The sequence below is a fragment of the Passer domesticus genome, chromosome 3 (genome assembly GCF_036417665.1).
Source record: "Passer domesticus isolate bPasDom1 chromosome 3, bPasDom1.hap1, whole genome shotgun sequence".
NCBI lineage: Eukaryota > Metazoa > Chordata > Aves > Passeriformes > Passeridae > Passer > Passer domesticus.
In genome coordinates, this window is record NC_087476.1 from 121,193,609 (window position 1) to 121,217,423 (window position 23,815).

The 23,815-nt window shown below is 44.2% G+C and overlaps 1 protein-coding gene across 3 annotated transcripts; it reads right to left on the bottom strand.

The window, feature by feature from the left end:
• Positions 1–23,766, bottom strand: PUS10 (pseudouridine synthase 10). Of its 3 annotated transcripts, XM_064415631.1 has the most exons (19): positions 23,645–23,692; positions 23,074–23,224; positions 22,124–22,260; positions 20,916–21,179; positions 19,656–19,742; positions 15,642–15,676; positions 15,077–15,188; positions 13,489–13,550; positions 10,989–11,034; positions 8,746–8,810; positions 8,253–8,338; positions 6,096–6,221; positions 5,221–5,277; positions 4,258–4,334; positions 4,119–4,174; positions 3,883–4,000; positions 2,648–2,790; positions 1,984–2,083; positions 1–1,735 (listed from the first exon to the last, which is right to left on the bottom strand). In XM_064415631.1, exons 3-19 carry the CDS (start codon positions 22,247–22,249, stop codon positions 1,697–1,699), a joined length of 1,599 nt encoding a protein of 532 aa, XP_064271701.1. In that variant the 5' UTR covers positions 22,250–22,260; positions 23,074–23,224; positions 23,645–23,692; the 3' UTR covers positions 1–1,696. The 3 variants fall into 3 exon arrangements, with proteins under 3 accessions (XP_064271701.1, XP_064271702.1, XP_064271703.1); XM_064415632.1 differs by lacking the exon at positions 23,074–23,224 and having other exon boundaries at positions 23,645–23,766; XM_064415633.1 differs by lacking the exons at positions 20,916–21,179; positions 22,124–22,260; positions 23,074–23,224; positions 23,645–23,692 and adding an exon at positions 20,412–20,552.
• Positions 23,767–23,815: the final 49 nt, after the last annotated feature.

A 23,815-nucleotide genomic window follows, 5' to 3' on the forward strand; every position in this document is an offset into this window, starting at 1 on the left:
TGCAGCAGGAGCTGCAGAGGGAAGAGCCGTGTGTGTCCTTGGCACTACTGCAGCAGCCCTCTCCCTCTCCCCCTTCTGGCTCCATTTCCCTTGGAACAGCTCTTCCCATGCCTGTTGTGTCCAGAGAGCACAGTCTTGTTTACATTTTTCCTTTCCCTTGCAGATTATGGAATTTATAAATCGTATTTTAGCTCACTGTGAGTTTTAAGAAATCACGCAGATAAGAAATTCTCTTTTGTTTTCTGAATTCAGTTTCTTGAGTTTTCCATCATTAATGACATTTCCTTCCTAGCTGCAGATTATTATCTGAGAACTACTCATGGAATCTGTTGCTCATAAGAGCTTTAATATTAAAACCAAAAATAGTATTTCTGTCTGAATCAAAGTTTTGTGTTAGAAAAACAGGAGCTCCTGAATTACTTACGTTAGAGACACAAGTTCTGACAGCCCAGCACAGGCATAGCCTTAAAAGAGCTCCTTAAAAATGTATTTATTAACATTTTAGAGCCTCCAGCTCAAGCTCTCATGGAGCTGTTCCATGAAGGGAAGACATCCCAGTCACCCTCCCTGTCCCCAGACAGTGGCTTGTCTTGGCAGATGTTACCCTCTCTGTCCCCAAAATGTTAACAAAGAGCTCTGAAATTCCAAACCTTAATTTCTTGTTGATAATTTCACTCTCTTCTGTACTTCAGGGAAGCACCTCCCTAATGGATTAACATGATGCTGGTATAAATAATTACTTCCTAAAGATGTTGGTGGTGCTTAGTAGGAAATATTTAAAATAACCAAAGAAAACCTCAGATCTTCCCTATTCCAGGCAAGTTCCTAGGCTGTGTTCAGCTCTCCCAGGCATCCATCCAAGGTGAGGAACAAGAAAGAATGTATTATGCTGCTAAGTCACAGCTTTTTATCTCTCTTCTCTCTTGATACCAGCACCCTGTGGTACCTTTTGTTTCTGCCTGCACGTTGACATTCTTGGTGTTCCTGTTTTTCTTTAGATTCCCATCACGCACCACTGCCAGGAGTTCCCAGACTTTCTGTATATTGTGACTCACTGGGGAATTCCTACTCCTCAAGAAGTCTGAGGAGGCCTCAACTCTTGTTTCTAGGAAGCATCCCCAACGTTTTTAAATGAAAAAACTTGGCTTTAAGTGCAAAGTTCTCCTCTGAAAACTTTTTTTTTTCCCTTTGAAAAGCACTCTGAGAGACAAATCTGCTCCTTTCTACTGCCACTGACAAAAAAAACCCAAAAAAAAAGCAGTGTCTCAGGGAAACTTGCTGCAGGCACTGTCCTGCTGGCTGCAGTCTGCCTGGACTTTGGGATTTCCTGCATGAACTGCTCAGAAAAAGTGGGGAGTGGGTTTCAGGTAACTCAGTGTTACCTGCAACCACACAAGGAAAGCTGTGGTATCCAATAGCAAAAGAGTTTAAAATAAAACCTGGCTGCATGGGGAGTTATATACACTGGCTCCCCGAAATCTTTTTATGTACAGAAGAAATAAAAGTAAGGCTAGAGATTGAACCAGCACTACCTGGTCCTGAGTGTAAAGTGGAGCCCAAGGGTATCCTGTGGCAGATCAACATGATCCCAGCATTCCAGGGACACCCTTGGCACCGGGCTGTAACAGATCCTGCACAGTGTCTGGTCACCAGCTGCTGCCAGGGAGCTGCTGCTTCCTCATCCCAGCTCCAGAAGTTAATCAGCCAGGGTTGGAGGCCAGTCAACATCCACAGACTAGAAAAGCAGAGGGAGAAAAAGGCAGCAGAGTTGTTATTTTATACATACCAAGAGAATCACAACTCCTTTTGCTACTACCTGGCAGCATCACTCTCTGTTGGGCTGCATTTACAAAGGAAAGTAGCAGAAGGAAAGGCATCCTGTGGTAAGGAATGTTGATCCACTCAGAGCAATTCCATGGAAAGCATCTCACCAGGGCAACTCCCTTAGAACTTTCCAGGAAAGACAAACAGCAACCAACTTACTTCCACATCCAGCTCCAGAATGTCAGCAGTTCTGTTCAGAAGGGACCCAATGTTGGGCTTTGTTCTCCCGAAGTCTCCGTGCACAAACTCTTTAATGTAGCTGGAAAACACTGGCTAAGGAGGGGTGGATTCCACGCCAAATAAATCAAAAGGGAAAAAAAAAGTGCATTTTCTACTCATAAGTAATTTCTTAGTTAACATCCTGTTGAGCCCATACCTATCCTTGGGAGAGCACCTAATTCCTGGCTTCTTTATTTTGTTTCATTCCAAACTGAGTAGTGACTTTAGGACAAAACTGTAACTTGTAAATAGCAGCGATCTCCAAAACTGTAACTTGTAAATAGCAGCGATTTAATGCACTTCAGTCTGCACTGAAGTGCATTAAATATTGTGGAAAAGGTCATTTTTGGGGGTGAAAATTAGAAATTTAATTTCAGTTAAGTCAGAAAAAGCTGAAGTGTATTTTAACCAGCACATTTTTCTATCCATCACATACTTCATGAAAACCTAACAATGAGAAATTGTGACCTAAGAGCAAACACCGTGCAGCGACACCACTGCGGGGGTTTCAAAGCACCGCAGCCACCCGAGCAGGGACCTTGCCCTGATGGCAACCCTCCCCCAGGAGCTGCTGGCCCTGGCTGGCTGTCCCTGGCCAGGATACGTCCCTGCCTGGCTCCTGAGGCGCAGGCGGAAGTGGTGCTCGTCCAGGTACTCGCAGCTCATGCTGTGGATGAGCCGGCAGCGCACGGCCAGCGGCCGCCGGTGCAGCACCCGCAGAGGGGTCTTCTGCTCCAGCCTCAGCTCCTGTGGGAAAAGGGGAGCAGGGAGGTGAGGAAGGAGATGTGCAAAGGCTGCGGGGATTGTAGGAGCTGTGTGTGTTGTTAGCCAGTCCTTCTCTTTTATCTTGTGTTCTGGCAGGTGAGTAATCTCAAGGCAAGACTGGATTTTTTCCAAGTTTATCAGAGGACAGCTCTCTCAGAGGCCAGAGGAGGCCTCACATGAGCACAAACTAATGGAATCACAAATACAGAGGAATAACCTTGAAATCTCCATAGCCCTTTGCTGGAATGACTCCAGGATCTAGCAGCTCACTCAGAGCCTCAGGGCAATCAGAAAAAAAAAATAAATCCCACCTACAAGATGCTTTGTCTAATCTACAGCCAATCCCCTAGAAATAAAAGTGAGAGGGAAAAACCTTAAATGAGATTAGATCTCAGAACAGTCTTTTCAGAAGTTCATTCCCAACTCCCTTTCCCCAGGGAGAGGCAGCAGTGTGAAAGGCAACTTCTCAGGAGCAAGGGAAGCTAAAGGAAGAACTTCCCAACAGTTGTCTGCCTGAGCTGCAATGGCTTTGAGCATAAGCTCATGGGCAAGTCCTGTAGGAAATGGTGCAACACACCAAAAACTGAACCCACTTCTGCATCAGGCCAACATCTGGAGAAAGTTCTCGTTCCTGCACATGCTGAGCCTTCCTGAGGCCTCACTCTGACGTAGACATTTCCACATCCAAAGTGCTGCAGCTGTGGGAAAATGGCTTTAGAGCAGAACAAAAGAGCTCTTCTGCTCCCTTCTCTTACACAGGACACTATATAAGGTGACAAAGGGGTGGAGATTTCCTCCTCTCCCAGGATTTGGTCTCCTGGAAGGTGAACATTACACAAGGATTTCTTGTCTCTGCTAACAAGCCCCCCTGTCCTGCTGGAGGGACTGGTGAAGGAGGGAAGGGTGGTATGAAGTCCCTATAGCAAGAGAAACCCTCATTATAAAAAACAGAAACAAAACAAAAACCAAGCACAGAGCAAGAGGCAGGCCCATGGATGGCCTGTATTTCACTCTTCCCTAGGGCACCAGGACAGGAATTATTGAAATGAGCAACAAGAGCTCCTGCTCAAATACCTTGATATCATCCAGAAACGCGATGTCTTCTCTCTGAATTGCTCTGTCTGTCCATATCAAGGCACTGTAGGTCTTTGTCTTCTCCTCCTCACCTTCCTTCATACGACCAATTGCCTCTCTAAACAAAAGAAATTAATTACTCACTTAACAGAAGCATAATTATACAAGGCTGTGAGCAAGAACACTTCCCAACTCCCCGAGTGCCGCTTTGAAATCCCGCAACGACAAACACTGACCTGGTGACAAGCTGCAAATCTCGAACCTGTATTTTGTCTGAAGAGTCATTAATTGCCTGTGATGTTTAAAAAAAGCAATCAGTGAGCAGAGCTGCTGGGCTGGAGGGGCAGCACATGCTTTACGGGCTCGGTGCTTTACCTGCTGCAGCCTCTTCATCTCCTCGGCGCTGAAGCGGATCCTGCGGGGATTCAGCAGCTCCATGGCAAAGGGCCTGCCTGGCCACGGGCACCAAACACAAAAACATGCTGTTCTCAGTGAATGCTGCATTTACACAGCCAGGCTGGAAGGTGTGAACACTGTCTGCTGCTACACAAACAGGGAGAGGACTGGCGGGCTGAGGGATGGAACAAGGGACTCTTTTTTGGCTACTAAACCCCAGTATCAGCAATAAGTGCAAATTATGACTTCCCAGAAGACATCTTGTACATGTCTGTGCTAATTAAAAAATAAAATAAGGAAAAAAAAAAGCTAATTAGCTTATTTTCTGTCACCTACAGCAATGCCCAGGTGCATGGCAATGCTAAATCCCACTCCCTCAGCTCAACATCTGTTGCCAGAGTTGTAACTCTGTGCTCAGGGCCAGGACAATCCCCAGCACGAGCCATGCCAAGAATCACACTACAGATCAGACAGCTACTGAAACACACAACTGTTCATTTTTACTTTTCCTCCCCCCCTCCCTTGGCTACAGCAGCTCCAGTGTGTTGGAAAGCAGCTGACCTTTAGAAGGGACTCAAGTTCAAAAAGAAAACAATTCCCTCACGCAGTCACAGTGAGGGAATTAGAAGGATCCAGCAGAAAACAAGAGAGGAATCAGTCTGACATAAATGGCTTACAAGTAGGGAGTGAATAAAATAAAATACTTTTAACTAACTATGCCTTCCCATGCAGCCAAGGCCACTGAAAAAGGGCTCCTGTTTCAAGCTGCTTTTATGAAGCTGTTGGACTTTGGGAATAAATACCTAAATTTCACCAAAATGCTTCTGAGATAAAATTCCAAAGCATGCCTGGTCACACACTTGGCATTCAGCAGGATCTGTCAGGGATGCTCCACACACCCATTTCATCTCTGGGTTTTACAAGGGGTCTCCCAAGCCTTACCATTGCCCAATGTCCTTACATCCACATCTTCTCTTCCAGAGGAACTAAAATTAAAGCCTGTAACAGATTTGAACAAGGCAGGTGAGCTTTTATAAATAAATTTTATTTATTACTTATATTTGTAATTCTCTCTACAGCTTTTAAAAGGTGAAATGTTTTCTTTCTAAACTTGTTTGCAAAATCTACTTCGAATCTACTTTATACACTGGAGCCTGCACTTCACAAACTGTGGGAATTCCTATTAATTCCCAAGTTTCTTGAAGTGCTCTCCCAGTTCCTTTGCCTGAATGAGACTGCCACAACCAGACCAATTTATTCACTGGGAGGAGAAGAGGGGGAAGTAGCAGGGCTTTTTTCAAACTACTATTTAAAGCAGTTTTTCTTTGGGCCTTCTATGTCTCCAATTCTACATCTGTTAGATGAGAAATGATGGGCAGAGATTATTTCATCTGGACAATCCCTGGATGAGCATTTAGCTCGTGGAACTTTATGCACTGAGGAAAATAAATGAATTGAGGTCAGAAACGTGAGGGGCACAAAAGCCAGGCAGAGCCCATGAAATGCCTGTGGCAAAAACCTTCTTGGTACATGTCATTTTATGAATTACCAACTGTTGAGAAGTTTGGTTAAGCAAAAACACTACCACATGAAACCCACATATCTGCATCATCAGATCCACTGAGGAGCTACTTTAGCAGGATAAAAGGATCTAATTACTCCCAGATCACAGCTAAATAAAGTTTACAAGCTTTAACTTGGAAGGAAACAAGAGGGATAAAGAAATTTTTTTTTTCCATTATACTGCCATATTAAGAAAAAAAATCTTCTAGTAATGATGAAAACTATGTATGGAAGGAGATCTCCTGAAGACTTACTGTCTGCCTTGAATTCTGCCATCAGATGCTCTGAAATTAATTCCTCCACTGAAGATTCCAGCTTCCGCTCCCCATCGATAATCCAGGGAGTCTGAGGTAAATTCCTGGAATATTTGTTGTATCTTCCTGTAAAACACAACCACTTCTAACCATCCACAGCCACGAGTGAGAGCTGCACTCTTGCCCAGCACATTTAACTTCCATGGGAGCTGTGTGCCAATAAACTGACGGGGTCAGGCTTGTTTCATGGCACCAGCACCGTGGATCACACGTGGCTGCTCCCAGGGAAGGGGCAGCAGCCAGGGTGGCCACTCAGGGTGGCCTTGGAGAGCCTGTGGCTGCACTCCTGCCTCCAGGTACCACCCTCCTGTGTGAAATATCCAGGTTCCAAGCCAGCTCTGGATTGCCTGAAGGCTTAAGAAAAGAAACCCAAAGTGAAATGCTTTGGCTCCATGCAAGGAGTAAAAAGTCCCCATAATAAATTAGGAGGAATGCAGGAGTCTTGAGAAGGTGCCATGTAAAGAGACTGGCATCTTTGGATGGCCCCAGTGATGTTTTCATGGCACCTCCATGGCAGGCTATGACAGAAGAACAAGCCTGACATGGATGACCAATATGAGCTTTTTCATTTTTTTTAGAACTTAAAACATTCCCAAAGCAAGGAAATAATTCATAAAGGCCAAGGAGCAACCCCCTGCTTAAAGTGCTTTCAACCTGAACCCTTGCAAATAGGAAATAAAAAGAGTTCAGAGTAGCTCAGTGCTTTACTTTGGGCCTCTGACATCTCAGGTTTGGGGTTTCCTATCATATTTTCCTATCTCGAACAATGTTTCCTTTTTGCAGTTTGAGCAGCAAAAAAAGCCACACAAACAAATGGGGAAACTGAGTAACACAGTTTCACTGGGGCAAATAATGAAAGTAGGATGACTCATCATTCAGCCTCACACTGCTAAATTCTCCTTCCATAAAATGGAAAAAGGAGAATTAGGTTTGCTTTTCTTTTTTTTTTCACTCTTAGCTCCCCATTCTAATAATTTTAACTTTTGATCTGATTAACAGTAGGTTTAAAAAAACAGAAGATGTTTCTTGGTTTGACAGCCCCATAATCCTTAAAAAAGGTTGGGGTGTAAACACTAAAGGTAAAGTCAAGAGGACAATGTTGTGCTTACAAATCAAGATCCCATCTCATTTATTAAAAGCAAAATATCTGCACTGTACTCACTAAATTCTATTCTGGAATTAGTTCTTCAAAAATTAAACACCTGCCTGGATTGTTTTTTTTTTGTTGGAGCAAGATATAAACAATAAATGACAAGACCAGTATTAAATGACAGGCAGAAAGCAAAACCTCTGTTTTGCTCTTCATACTGTTGAATTCTGATGAAACTGTCCAATAAAGCAACTTAAAATAAAGCAGTGTGTTTGGAAAAGCCTAAAAGGGACTGGATATCTTAGATTCACAAAAAGATATACATCTAACTGTCTAATCAGTAATTAAAAATAAGGAATGGTTTATGTAGAACATCAACTACTTTGCCATTCACTGTGGTACTTTTTCATTTTCCATGTCTTTATATTCAGGATTTTTATCATCACAGTATGTTGGATTTAAATTAAAAGTTGGATTCTTTTTAGCAATAATCAGTTTGCATGTGTTTAAATAAGCTGTTCATACAAAGGACTAGGAGAATGGCAGATACTCTGGCAGGCAGATGATAAAAAAGTTCAGTCATCTCAATTCAGGGACACCCAAGTGTTGCTGCATTCCCTGTCTCACCCAAACCCTTATAAATCCCATTAAGATTTGCAGTTTTGGATGGGATAATATGCAGAGAAATCCAGATAGTGAAACCTCTGAATCCAAATCAAAACCCAAGGAAGGGAACAGCACTGCTGGGAGCTTGCTGGTGTGGAGGTGCCTTTCTCAAACCATTACTCTGAGGGGATCTCTAATTTCTAACTTTTGACAAAATAATATCTTCAGCAGAGCTCAAATATCATTTCTTCCCCTTTCAAAGCACTCTTGGACAGAGCTGGATTTGTTTCTTTGCTCCTTACACTTCATTACAGGGATTAACAAACAGCAAGGATCCTCTCAGGGCAGTGTTACCAAGTTCTCCTCAAGAGAACACAGAGCAAAGAAATGGATCACTTTACCAGCCACAAAAACTGCACCGTTATTGCACTGAATTTCCAGAGCATCACAGAGCTTCTTTGGTGGACTTGGGGGACATGGAAAATGCCTGTATTAAAAGGGAAAACAGAGTAAAGCATTATCACTACCAGAACATGATGGAGCATCACCAGAACAGTAAAAGGTGCCTGGTTTTGTGTGTGATTTTTTAGCATATTAACAGCACTTGGTGTTTTCTTAAAACTCAACTCCTAACATTTTGGAAATATGGGAATATTTCTTGTAAAGGGAAGCTTACCTTACAAACTCTAAAGTTCAAAATCATCCTTTTAATTAAAAGATCAGGAGTGATTTACTATTGCCAGAAAGTAAACATGTTTTAAGCAGTAAACCAACTGAATTTAAACAATCAGAAGTCCTTTCAAAGCCACTCTACCATACCCACTGGATATTTCCTCCCCTCCCTGATTCTATATAAAAGCACAATACTAAGAAATAGTTTCAGTATATACTTACTTGAGAAAATCCTCTTCTTTTATCCTCTCCAGGGCTTTTATAACTGCCATTCTGGTGAAAACAGACTGCACAGTGAAATAGAAACATGAGTCAAGAACTAAGAAAAGCAAGGAAAGGATATGCCTGAGGAAGAAAAAAACAACACTGAAACTTACACTGTGCAGTTCTGTCACTGCTCACCTGGGAGCCCAGGTCCAAATTTGCAAAACAGTTTAAAACCAGAATCATAAATCCATGAACAGAAACCCAAACCAGCTTCTTTTTCAGGAGTTAAATATACCCAAGCCCAGCTTTTGTGTCAGTGACAGCAGGCTGGTAGTTGTGCTGAAGATCTTGAGTGGGAATCTGTTTGTGAGGTTCAAAAATGGATTGATTCTCAGAACTGAGGGCTCTGAGCAGTGGGGCTGGGCAGTTCCTCCTGTGGGAGCAAGCAGCTCCTCACCCCCAAGCTGCAGCAAACCAGGAGCAGCCTGCCAAGCTCTGTGCACAGCCAGCTGCTCCTGGGGTGGGAATTTACCTTCCTGGGACAGGAGGAACAAGTGTTGTGGCAGCTGAGGTGAAATCCTGCTCAGGAAGGCTGAGGACAGGTCTCTAAATGAACCTTCCAACCAAGCATGGTCAGGTCTTGAAATCCACCTGGGATGGAGCCTGCTCCACTCTGAGGTTCCTCAGGGTGAAATGCTTTTTCTCGTGTCTCCTCTGAACTTCTCATTTCAGCACATTCCAGCTGTGCCTCCTCTCTCCACCAGGCTCTGTGCAGACCAGCCTGGCTCCCTGCTCTCAGGAATCTCTTTTGGCACCAGGAGGAGATTCAACTGGATCCTCCCCAAAGCCTTCACCAAGAACCTTGAGGAGGTCCAGGTTGCTCATCCTCCCCTCCCAGGCCTGTGCTCAACCCTGGGACTGCCCTGATGGCTGATTGCTCAATTTCCTAGTTAATGGTGATTTTTTTGCAAACTGGATTGGGGATTTAGGAAAACAAACAAAAAAAAAAAAAAAAAAAAAAAAAACCAAAAACAAACAAACAAACAAACAAAAAAAAAACCTAAAAAACCCTGGGTCACTGTTTGGGACAATTCAAGTCTTGGCTCTGGAGAGTTCCTGGGTGTCCACAGGAAAGCTGCTCTTTCTCCTTCTAAACACAAATCAGAGATAATTGCACTTCCCTTCCTCACAGAACAGATGAGCCCTGAAAGCAGCAGCAGGTTTAAATAACTATCTACACAGACAGCACAGAAATTTTCTCTCAGAAGCCAGTTTTTACACTTCTCTGATTACCACAGCCCTTGAAGCCCAGCGTCTTTGTGAGGACAAACCTCTGACAGCTCTTCAGAGCTGGTATTTTTCTTTAGATTCCCCTACATTTTGTTGCCTGTATGGATTTAACAGCCAGGCCCTGCTGCTTTAGCTCCTCATGTGGGATTTCCTCTTTTTTAGAGGGCAGCAATGCAGCAAGCAGTGAGTTCTAACAATACAACCCTGCTAAAAAAAGAGTGGTGCTTATTGGTCAGGTGGAGTAGAGTCAGCAGAATTCCTGGGCCAGACTCTGCCTCTGCCAAACGTTGGCAGACTCTTCACCAGAAAGAATCAAAGGCCTTGCAGTGGCCTCTGACAGGAGCTACTTGTTCTCCCTCTGATCACACCAACTGTCCCACTTGTATCAGTTTCCCTCTGACTGGTTTTTTATCCTCACGTGTTCCCTTTTCCATCAGTGGCTGAGTGTGCTCAGGGTCTGCAGCAAGTGCCAAGGTCCCTTTTCTTTCCCCCCTCCTCCAGAGGCAGGCAGGATAAAACCATCCTGCATGTATCCTGGCTTTCACTCACATCAGAGCACATGAAAACTGCAGTGTGATCATCTCCCTTTTGGCTGCCGAGTCTCATCTTCACAATGTGACTTATCTGAACTGCTTCACCCACAGAGAGCTTGAGGATCATCTTTTATGCTACTTTTAATGCATGACAGTCAAATTCCTAGATCTTAAGGGAGGTATTTACAGAGAACCTTCCTTTGGACAGCCTGGAAAGTGAACAACCTCAACAAAAGCACCGAGCTCTTGGTTCTCCTAAGCTGAGAATTGTGAAGTGAATAAAGGAGACAACTTTATTTTCAGACAATTGGAAACTAGAGAGCTTTTTGATGAAGGAAAAGCAGACACTGAGCATTGACTGAATACCCAGGTAAGTCGTAGCTGCTGCTGTGAAATTCTGAATGCCAGAGCAGAAATACAATGATGAGATCTTACCTGTTTGTTCTTCGCTGGTTTGAAACAGTCTGGGCAGGCTGTGGCTCTAAACACAGAAATGAAAATTAGCTGCTCCTCTTACAGAGAAAGAAACAGACACACTCACAAGCACAGCATGTAAATGGTTTTTGTACACATGCATCCAGTGTCTCACTTCCACAGCTTAGCTCAGAGCAGATTTTCAAATTCCCTTTATCCTAAACCAAATGGTGCAGGATGTGCTTGATCCAGAGAAATCATGGACAAAGCTCTGCTCTTCTGCTCTGACCAACACCGTGTCTCAGATTTGAGATGGGATGGAAAAGCACACATGTTTAGCTTTCTCAACAAAGGTCATGATTAATATTTTAAGTTCTAGACAAGACCTGCTGACACCTTGAAATCTGTACTTGCCACTCTTAGACAACGCCCACTAGAAACCTGAGATTCAAACTGTCCCTTCTGGAGAGGAAAATTCAATTTCCCACTGAAAAAGTAACCCCAGGTGCTCACCACGAGCTGTGCTCTGCCTGCTTGAAAGGAAACTATTGGCTGTTTCACGAAAGTGAAAGCCAAGTCAGTGAAACAAACACTTTTTCTGAGCAGTGTAGAGGAAGCTGCTGTTCCTATTAGTGCATTTCTGTGTATGCAGGCAGAGATGATTTCTGGATTTCTGTGTATGCAGGCAGAGATATTTCTGACCTCCAACCCAAATTATCATGTCTTGCTGGGGCTTTTCAACACCTCTGTAACTCCTGCAGACTCTAAGGAAGCAGGTTTTGCTGTTTCTACACAAACAGTCTGTGACCCAAAGCAATGCAAACTCACTCTTCCAAAATTTCAGTATCACCTTACCCTTAAATATGAACTGACAAGAGCCAATTCAATCTGCCATGTCAAACCACCACACCCACCTCCACACAACTGTGCAAGAGCAGGTGAGAAACTGCAGATGCTATGCTTGGAAATCCAATCCAAAAGCACCCCTGGAGCTCTCCAGGTTGAGACAAAGTCCTGCTTTGCTTCCACAGAAACCATGACTGTCACTACTACTGTGATAATTCCCAAATTCACCACATTTACATGAAAACCAAAGCACTGCCTCAGAATGTGCCCAGAGCCAGCCACTCACACCAGCAGAATGCCTTGGCACCTCAGGAATTACTGTGTAATTAAATTAGGTGAGGTGCTGCTACTTCAGAAAGTGTCTCAAACCTTAATTGCTGTTTAAGTGTGCTACAAAGAGGAGGCAAATAAAGGGATATTGTCAGGTCACATGGAATAAACCTGAGTCATTGGAAAGGGGAATGGAACTTCTTTACAGCTTTCACCTCTGCAACTGCCCTGCTTGGAGCACTAACACTGGCACCATAACATGTTCAACAGCAATATTCCTGAAATGCCAGAAAAAGGATGGAAGGAGGAGCAGAAAATACCAGTGAAGAGGTTTCAGAGGAAGGAAGTAAAATTAAATAAATTAGAACAAAAGGGTGCAGGATGCAGGAACACTTCAGTTCTTTACAGGATTGCAGCAACCATTATTTAGAACAGTGGCTTGGCCCTACAATTTTCTCCCTCTTTTGCCCAGTCTTGAAGAAGCTGGAAAGGAAAGATGTTCAGCATTCACTGATAATAATTGTTCTAATACTGGTTCCTTCCCAAACTTCCATTCCCTCATCTCTCACCTCAAGACAAACAGAAGATGCAGCTGTGGAAAACCAAGAAGGTGATGGATTGAGCACTCAAATATCACAAATGGTATAGAAGAGAAATCAGGAAATAAATAAAGGCTGCAAGAGAAATCTCCATCTCAAGAAATGAATTTAGGTTTCAACAGAGACGTCTCTGCTGAGCCTCCTTCCATGCTAAGACTTCACTTGCAGTAGGTGCAAATTAACTGAGTGAAACTTTAGGTTTTCCAGGAAGCATCAACAAACAGGAAGAGTGACCCTAATTTTCCAGAATACACTACAGTTAGATTTTGAGAAATCAGATTGAATGGCAGCTAAATTCACAGAAGTGTTTTGCTTCTTTGTGTACAGCAGGTGCCCTACAGGGCCAGGCCAGGGGCTGTGTGCAGTGCCCAGGGAACTTCTGTCTGTTTTCATCAACCAGCTGTGCTGGATTCACTCACTTCAAAGCCTTTCCTCCTGTCCATGTGTCCTACAGGAGCAGGAAAACTTAGGTATGACCTCAAAAGATTCCCCCACCTGCAATTACATGGTTCACATTTTTAAAAGTTATACAGGGAATGACTTTGAGGAGGGCTGAAATTGAAGAACTTATCTGAATGCTCTCCTTCCACTTCAAATCAGAATTCCAGATGATTTTTTTTATTGGCAGAATTAACCAGAGATGGTTTAACTTCAAGCTCTGCAACTTCATGTGGATAAGAGGAAATCTAGATGCAGGCCACATTCTAGTTTATAAACACTGCATATTGTCCTCTGTAACAAATCCAAACCAACAATGTTGCACAACATTTAGATAAAGATCTTTTGTTACAAGTAGAAAAACTTACAGGAAATGGCACTCCTCGTCTGTTTCTGGGTGAGCAAAGACCACGCTAACTTCAAACAAACTCTAAATTAAAAAAAAAAAAGAAAAAAGAACAAGGAGGAGGTAAGAGCTTTTTAAACAACCAGCGAGGATATTCTCAAGCACCCACATTGCAGTTGTAGGAAAACAGCAGAGACAAAAGAGGGAATAACCCATTCATTTATGTTGAAAGGCATTACAAGGTGTGCCCGGGCAGCATTTGCCTTTCTGAAGTCACCAAGGCTGATGTGAGAGCACTTCAGAGCCTGCACTGGTCCCACCCTGTGCAGGGGAGGCACAGGCAGCCAAGGCTCAAAGCCTATTAGGGTCACCAAACCCCAGAGCCCTCCCAGGAGTGCCAGAAAGACAAAAACCCTGCAGTAGTCACCACTGGAACACTTTGTCAGGGGCTTCCTTTGCAGAGCCTGCATGGCCTTGGGGCAAAGCAAGGATTGACAGCTAGCCCAGGAACTCCAGTGTAATCTCAATTCTTCCCCCAATTCCCTGTCTGGCCTTGGGCAAACAACACTCATTACTTCTGTTACTCAGATACCAGAACACCTCAGGAGGGCTATTGAAAAGATTGGCTAATATTCAAGGGCCTTGTAGATAAAGGGCACTAGAAAAACAACTTTTGTGGCACAGGGATGTCTGGAGTGGCTCCTGCCTAAGTGGTGGGGAGCTTTGCTAACTTGGTGTGTAAGAAGTTTGTTTCTTCCTGGATCATCTTCAGAGTAACTGAGTGGGTTTTGTCTTCACTAAGACAAAAGGGATGCTTTCAATCGGCTCTCCTGGGAAAACACAGCCTGTAATTATTATGGAAGCTGACAAAACAACATGAAGACTAAGTGAATCTAGTCCTGGGGTCAGTGCTGTGGCTGGTGACAAGCAAAACCTACAGCCAGCCACGACTGCAGAAAATTTACATTCAAGACAACTCAAGGTGCTTCTGAATTTGGCAGCACCTGATTGCCATGTTCACTCAATGCCTTTCAGAAGGATTTTAAGGATATTAATCAGAATCTGCAAGTTGAAAACAGTTTGAAAAAACCATTTCCACGGCCTACTTAGGGATACTGCAGGTCCCAACAAGCCCATTTCCAGCGTTCATTAGAGTGAGCAAGGACCAGTCTTTGCTCTTTCATTTTATCCTGAACAAGTGCTGGCAGTGACAGCAGAGCAGGGAAGGAATGTGTGAGCATTCCTCAGCCTCTGCCAAACAGGGATCCTGGAACAGGAGACAACTGGAAAAGTCTCATTGCCAAAAGGAGGATGGCACACAGATTTAGCACAAGCCTCTGGTGGTTTCAGAAGATGCAATGATCTGTGTGGACAAAAATGAACACTGGGCCCCTCAGGACTCCCACTTGGAGAGCTCTGGTTAAAATAACTTCCCCCTTGCTCTTCCCTACAGTGAATTTAGGAGGCACTCATCTTGTTTCTCTCTCAGTAAGGAAAAAAGGATACAATTCATTTCCCCACCATGTGCATAAGTGTACAAATACACACACACACACATGAAAAAAGAGTGAAGAAACAAAGACAAAAGTGTTCTGTTATTTATACAAGACCTTTCCATCAGCAGGAACACCCAACTCTTCTGACAGCTGGGGATGAATAATCCACTTATAAGCTTCCTTCAGCTGAACGATGTCATCCTTTGCCAAGGGAAGGCCCAGATTTCTGAATCACAAAGAAATAAAAACTTGTACAGGGGTCTGTCAAAAATAGATACACGAATACAAGATTTAAAGAGGAACTTAAGTAGCTACTGCCAAGTAAAATGGATTCTTTTTTTTTTTTTTTTTCTGTGCATGAGGAAACTGATGCCAGAGCCTGCTGGGAGATCAAAAGTTCCAAGAGTGTTTCCAGAGGCTGCCCAGAGAAAAGCTGAGGAAGGGAGAGATGCATTTCAAACCACTTGTTTGGGAATTTAGAGAGCAAAAGAGATAAGAAAGCCCAAGTAAGGTCAAACCAGGTAAAAAAGAAAAAAAACAAAACCCACAAAACCCAGCTGCCACCTTATTCTTGGTAAGCATCAGGCAAACGGAACTATAAATCAACATTAATGTAGAGAAATGGTGTCAGTATGAAGAGCTCTTGTCAGACAGACAGACAGCAAAAGCAATGGCTCACCTCATCTGCTGCTTCACCCCCAGCCAAGCAGCACGCTGCAGGTCACCAGCAATGCCCAGGGAAAAGAGAGGAAAAAACAAAAGCAAGTGAAATTAAGGCTCAGAACTCCCAACAATCCGAGAGACTCTTTACAAAGCGAGAAATGTTTTGAAAATTCCTGACCAAAAAAAATATCAGGAATTTAGCTTTTGCTTCAGAAGTGGGAAGATGGAATTGCTGTGAGTTTTTATTTCTAAGACATCACTTTGTTCTTCACATCAAATCCTATCTGGGTTAAAAAATAAGAGGCATCATTGAACACTTTGAAACTTGCCATTAATACTGTAACTACAAAAAGACTCTAAGTCACCAGTTATCTTCCACGTAGAAATTTTTTTAAGAAGTGGCTAAATGAATGGGATATGAAAGCTGATTGACATAAATTAATAAAACCCCAAATTCAGCTATCATCCATTATTAAAAAATGGAATAAAAATATACTTGGTCTTACTTGGTAATCACAGAATTGCCCCCTTATTTAAAACACACCACTTGGTTTAGGTGAAGAGGCTAAATGTGGAAACAGAAGGAATAATTCTAGAAATCAGAGGGACCTTTCAGTACAAATGCTAGAGTTCACTAACAATTAGTAAAAAGAGAAAAATTCCCCTCAGAACTTCCTACAATGAAGAACAGCAACAGTTTCAGTTCTCCTCTACTAAAAAAAATACACTAGGACTGGCAGGAAAGCACTTAACCAATTCAGCCTGTGTCACCCTCCTCACTGGAGACAAACCCCAAATATCAAGTTGTTTTATTTGATCCATCACAATGAAACAGTTTTCAGTCTGTAGGCTGCAGGCTTTTAAACCCCCTTCCCATCTTTTATTTTTCAGGTATTTCAAGAATAACCTCCCCCAAACTCTGCTGAAAGAATCACTGTGCATTGTCAAGGAAATAATTTGGAGGAAAAGGTTTGTAAACAGCTCTCAAACTTCAGGATCACAAGGATATCAGAAGGAACCACATCATACATCCCTTTTCCATGCTGATAAGGAACTCAATCAACAAAATAAGTCTGTTATCCTCCATTTAGTACATTAAAAGAATGAAGGAATAACCCTAAAAACTGCCAGAAATTAAGAGGGAAGAGGGATGGTGGAGAGAGGACACGAACTTTGCTGGATCCATGATACACAAACCCTCACACTGCTGAACAAAACAAATGCAGTTGTAGTGATGAAATGCTGTTTGCTCAAATCCACTGTGATTCACCATCCTGCATTTGAAGACAGTATGAGTAAGGCTGCTTCACTTGAAGTATACTGTAATCCTGTTTGCATAATAACCCAGATAAAATCATAAATAAAAATAGCTGCCATTGAAATTCCTTGAATGTAGCTCTGAACTACAGGATGTGACAACCACTGAACTGGGCCTAGGAAGCTGCATTTGACAAATGCCAATTTACAAAGAAACCTCTCTCATGCCTTCATTGAGAGCACTTGCAGGTTTGGGATGTTTGGGACTCAGGGGGAGGCTCATCACACTCCTCTTCCCTGTTTTCTTGGGATAAAACTACAAAATAGACAAAACTTCTGCATGGGAGCAGCTATGCTAAAATGAGACCACAGGTCAAATTTCATCTCCTCTCTCTCTTGACTTCCAAGCTGAAAGAGAATTAAAGAAATTACTTTTCCCCTCCAATTAAGGGGAAACAATAGATGAGGGTACTGCAAGCACAGAAGCCAAAAGATCCCAAATTGCATTCAACCACCAAGCCAGCCAAACCCCTGCACTCTCTCCCAGCTGAACGTGGAGCAGGGGATCAGATCCCTCTACTTCCTAATTACCTCATGTTTGTGAAGTGGTTTGAAAATGAAAAATGCTCATTACAGAGCTGAAGCCTGCAGGGCAGTGCTCAGCAGCAAACACACCTCTGGAACACGCCAGCCCAGGCACTGTATTGATTAGGAGCTGCAGGATATTATTCTGGAGCTATCTGAGGGAGCACCGTGGCAACAGCTGAAATACCACGTGCAGTCCCAGCCCCAGCACTGCTTCAGTGCATTAGCAGAGAGCTTGGAGATGGGGAATTCCAGGATGAGGCACAGGCAGCCCTACAGGGAGCTGTTATTTGCATCCCTGTCCCTGTAGCAAGCACCAGGATGATGGATCACAATGAGAGCACAGCAGAGCCAGCAGCCACCCTTCTGAAGGGCACCACTCACCTCACTCCCTAATAGAGCTGTCTGACACAAGCTGGGGACTCCTCCATTTATGATTTATTTCAATCAAATCTCCTACTTGTGGAAGGAGGCAATTGCTTCCTTGCATCACAGATACAAACACTATGCAAATGTGGATTTTATGTCCTGCCCTTCTCCAGCTCCCCTCGCACATCTCAGACTTGGCAGGATGACAAGTGTCATAATTAAATGAGATGGAGGTAATACTGAGAGGCAGTTTCTGATTTTTTATTGTTAAATAGATGATGGAGAAAATCTGTGTGCCACACCAGAGGGCAGTGGGAGAGAGGCTGCCTTTGGGTGTTCTTTGATGACAGGATTCCACATGTTCCTGTACACAGCAGGTCAAAGAATTAAAAGCAGAATTTAACAAACGGCCTCTTTTCAGCACAAAGCATGTTGAGATAGTCTGATATCTGATTTTGAAATTTTCAGACATTTTTACATACTGTGTTGCTGCTTTTCTGTGGCTTTAAAACAGGTTCTCACCTAATTTTTTAAGTGATAAACAGAGTGGAGGTAAATAAAGCCCCACGATTTTTAAAGTTCTTCCTCCACCATCACCCCTTTTCACCCCTGCAGCTGGAGCAAACAGCTGCTTCAGCATTTGACCAGACTGGAGGGATGGAATGGAAGGGACAGCAGGAACTTCTTAATCCAAACCAAAAGGGCTTCCAAAGGGAACACACCCAGTTTTGGAGCTTCCTACTCACTGATTCCACTCCATCTATTGATCTGTGGGCCCACGGAACATTCCTGAGTGCCCTGGCTGTCCCCAGCTCTGCTGCTGGCTGGAACACGGGCCCCAGGCAGCGAGGCCATCCCTCAGCTGAGCTGCAGTGCAACACCACCCTCTACCGAGCCTCCCTGCAAACATCAGGACCGGCTCAGTCACACCAGGCTTAAAGCTGCACTAAAACTCAGACTAAAAGTCTGACCTACGTTTGGGGCTGGCCAGAGCATCACAGGCATCCCGATACTCACCCGGCCTGAAAGTGCTTTTTGACAGAGCTCATCTTTTGGAGGCATCAGAACCCAAAGTGGGAATCAGGGTAGTTCAGCCAGCCAGAAAGGACAAAGCAAACACACCAAATGTAAGATGGGAAGTAGAGAATCTCACATTGCAGAAGATTTAGGAGTGGAATATTTGTCAGCTGTTGCAGTGGCACTGGCCCAAGATGCCCCAGCTAACAGCACAAACCACGTGCAGGAGATTATTTACCAAACTCTGTGGGGGCAGAGGAGACCTCACCACAGCTCTACACAGAAATCCAACACCACCCACTCTTCTTTCTGCCATGCTCCTCAACCACTGCAGGCATCTCCTGCACAGACTTATGTGCTGCCCTTTAAAACACCACTTTTAGAACAGTACTTCTGCATCATTTTATATCAGAAAGCAGAGGAAGACTGCAAAATATCTCACAACTAAGTGTATTTTCCCATGCTGAATGCTTCAAGAGTTCATCCTCAAATTCCTTCCTTTTCATTTTGCACTGCCAATTATCCTTTATCCCTGGAAAGGGAGGAGCTGTGCAGCTCTGCCTCTGAGAAGATCCACAAAGCAGGGCTGGCTCTGCACCCAAGGGAACAATTCACTGAGGGTTTCAACTTTAGGTCTTCAGATGGAAAGTAACTCCTGAGCAGGCTTCACTTCCAGCATGGGCTTCTGGGTTTTTGTTTAAATAATAACAATTAAAAATCAAACCACCTCCAGCTCATACACTCCACAGTTAATTTCTTAAATATGTATTTAATTATTTAAGTTGTTATTTCAGTTACTTACCTCCCTGACAGACAGCTGTGGGGGCAGTGACACAGAAAACACAAAACTGGTGAACTGGTAGTCAGCAGAATTAACCTTTTGGCACACCTGTAAGAGAAGGAGCTTAATGTGAAACCACAGCAATGGGGCTGAGCTGACAATTTTTGTTCTAGAATAATCACTGTGAATTCATGTTATCACACACTCAGAGAGATGCTCAACATACAAACCAGAGCAATCACTAACAACTTATTGCAACACAAGCTTTTCTGTCCTGTTAAAAAAAGTTACTAATCAACAGTATCCCTGGTGCTATGAAACAACCAAATTCACTCTTTTAAGGTCAGGACCAATTGTATATTGAAATTTTAGGTGAAATCAGCATCTCAGAGAAGGAAATTTCTGTATCAAACAAGTAGGTTTTGTGGTGCCTTAACCAGTGCTGTCAGATTTTCCATTGCTACTGAAGAGAGCAGCTCTGAAACAAATCTTAGCAGTGGATTCTCTAAAAAGATACATATTCTGCCCAAAAAATAAACAATTATGTTCTACAGAAACTATGTATTATGCTTTCTGTCTAGTCCATTTTTGATACATTCCTGCTATTGAATGAAATCCTTTTCTATCAAAACTCTGTTAAATGTCTCAGATGTCATTGTGAGTTTTCTAGCTGATATTTCAGCTGGAAATATCTAGCTGATATTGCTCACATGAGCAGTACAATTGCTCAGAGATGGCATTTGCAGCACTCTGTGCCCACATTCTCTCCTAACTCACATTTTCTCTATTATCCACAATCTGCTGCATCACCACAACATTTTCTTCCCCCGTGGTACTTCATAAGGACAGGTTCATGCTGCTTTTAGAAACATGTGGTTCACTTGATGACTCCTCGTTTTCCTGTCACATAAAAAGTGAAGAGTTCCTCAGAGTTCCACTGAGGCTTTCCTTGAAAGCAGCTGAACCTCAGGTCATTTCCTAAAGCCATGTAGCCACATAGCTGTTAGTCCTTTTCTTAGGGAAGTGTGCTCCCTGCAGTCATTCCATTGCACCTGCACTGCTATTTCTTTTTAAAAAGTGCCACCGTGACAAAGCCTGGGCAGAATTTGGTGCCACCACAGATGCAACTTCTCAGCTGCACAGATGTAAAAAAAAAAGAGAAAACATTTCTTTTGAAACAACAACAAAAATCTGCTCAGTGTTTTCAGTCACCAGCTCCATCCTGCAGGCCCCAGCACACACAAGCTCCAAAAGAGTACCCCCAAAAGGTGGAAAATGTACCTTTTTAACAAAGTCAGCCTCGCAGAACTCCTGGAGGATCCCCAGGCACACGTTGCAGACCTTGCCAGGCGAGCTCTCCGTGGCAGCACTCCCAGCTGAGGGAAGCTGGGGGACAGCCCCGTTGTGGGTCACACCATCAGCACCTTCCTCCCTGCTGTGCTCAAGCCTGATTCTCTTACAGGGTGGGTCAGCCACATCCAAACACCCTGTGCCTTCCTTCTCCTGGCTGGTCTTCAGAAATTCCTGCAGATGCTTCAGCAGATCCTGGCACCAACAGAGGAAGCACACCCTGGCTGTTTGCTGCTCTTTAACAAGCAGGGCAGTACTGCTCCAGCTGAGGCTCAGTCTATGTCACTAACAACATGAAATTCATGCCCAAAGACATCTTTAAGACACAGCTCAACAGCTCCAAGCTGCACTGCTCTCAGGACAGAAATTTCCAGAGAAAATATTGCTGAATAGACTTGTTTATCATCCAAGAGTAAAAACATTTTCCAGACCTGCCTTGCAGAAACACTTTTATCTTTGCCCCAACCCTATCCCATGAAAAGAGACATTTAGTGCTTTCTTGTCATTTAGATTAGGTTAGAACTTAATTCCTTTGACTCCTTAATTCCTTCAACTCAACAGGAAGAGAGTGGGCCACTACAATAAAAAGAAAAGAGAGCAGACACGGGTGGGGGTGAAATTATCAGCTTTGCATCAGGAGAGAAGCCTTCAAAAATTAACAATTACCTGCACTCTCTGATTGCTGCAAGGATGAGAGACAAGACTTAGCTCAGGAAGAAGGATTCTTTAAAGGCTTTCAGTAAGGAAGACAGCAGTTACTGTGCTGTTGCAACTCAGAGGAAATCAGGTGGAGATGCAAAAGGATAAAAAAATGGCACAATGAAGAACATGCCTCAAATAATTGATAAAAAATGGAAAAGGACAGGGAAGAAAGATGTTAAAAATGAATTGTGGGGAGCCTAAACTTGAGCAAAGGTAGAACAACCAAGACAGGCAGCAGCAGACACAAAGCACAGGGACAGGGGGTTAGAGCAAGCCAAGGAAGATGTCTACAACAACAGCACCTCTCTGATTTATCCTCCCCTGCAATTCTTCAGCATCCCCCTACCAACCCTGCAATTTCACCCAAATTCCCCTCCCACTGCAGGCACGAGCAGAGTTCCCACAGCTCCTTTCCCTGGCAGGAGCAGAGCACAGACCTGGGCTGGGTGTCTGTAGAGCAGCTGGGAGCCCACGCAGCAGAAGCGCAGCACGCAGCGCGGGCACGTGCCGGCCGCCAGCAGCAGCTCTGCAAGCGGCCTGTCCTCCTCTGCCAGGGCAGACATGCTGGGCACACCTGCAAGTCAGCACACGGGGACAAAAGGAGGGCTCAGAGCGAGCACAGGGCCCTGCTGAGATGCAGCTGCACCGGATTTAGAGCAGCTGGAATTGTTCGTCACTAGGGAAAACGTGGCAGGTTTGTTTTAAATGTTTGTTTTAAATCACAGGCACGGGAGAAGTGGAAGATCAACCCCCAAAAAAAACCCAAACTGACTGGAGGAAAAGCTTCTGTATTTGTTAGGTTTTTCCTACAAAACCTGAACTCGAGTTCTGACCAGGAAATGCTGAGCTTTTGCCCAGTTCTATCTCGGATAAAGTACAGGACACGCTGATCTTGACTGAATGAAGGAGGGTGGAGCTAAGGCACACTAAGGCAAATTGAAAATGGGAATTCCTCCTCAAATTGCAGTGACTAAAGAATCAGTGTGCTAAAATCACAGGGAAAAAACCCAAAAACTTATAAATAAGATTTATAAATAATATTTATAAGATTTATAAAATAAAGATTCCTTTCCCTTCTCAATACAGAACTCCATGTTTTTGTGAGAAATCTCACAATGCTTTTTTTCCACCCCTAAAATATCACGGCTAATTTGGTTACCCGTCATTCTCTCTGCCCAGAACTTTAGAAAAGACTGGTTTGGGGTTTTTCTGGCCAAAATGTTGTGAACTCGGCATTTTTTTTTTTGAAGAAGAGAGAATCCCAGTGAGGTGCTCACCCTTACAGGACACCAAGGAAATTTCAGGAGGCACATAAGGACAAACACAATTGTTGAGACCAAAGGTTTAAGGAGTCCAGTGTGGGAATAAATTCAGCAAGGAAAACCACCTGGTTTTGCTGTGGGTTAGCTCCTGCAAGCAATATTTGGTACTCTCCTAGTTCTTGTGTCCCAAGGGATGGGATTCATCCATTTCTCCATGCCAGCCACTGTCACACCTGCAATAGCCAATCCTGCTCAGGAGTGCCCTGCACTGGAATCCTGCAGCCACGGAAAAGTGATTAACTCAATTAATTCCTTCAGTCCTGGCTCTGGATGCTGTAGGGTAACCCGCACAAACCCAGGGCTGCCCGCAAAACCTCAAAGCCGCTTTTAAAGGGAAAGAACAAACACAAACAAACAGGCTTCTAGGTACGTGCGACCTCAATTCACCTCCTTGCGACTTAAACACCGACACACGAGGTGAATGTGACAATATTCCTGACACCGGAGGCGACGTGAGGGGACGAGCCGCGGCCCCCGGCCCGGCGCCTCAGGGGCAGCTCAGAGCCCCTCGTCTGTGAGGGGAGGGGGCATGGGAGCCCCGTTCCCGCTCCCGTTCCCGCTCCCGTTCCCATTCATGTCCATATTCCCTTTCCCATTCCCATTCTCTTTCCCATTCCCGTTCCCGTTCCCGCTCACCCCTCGCTCGGCGGCCCGCGGAGCCGGCACAGACCCGCCCAGCAGAGCGGCAGAGCGCATCGCTCGGCCGGCTCGGCGAGGCGCCGCGCCCGCAGAGCGGCTGGTGGAATAGCTCGGCGCTCCCGCGTGATGCCTGCCGGCGGGAGGGTCCGAGCGAGGCCGAGCCCGAAC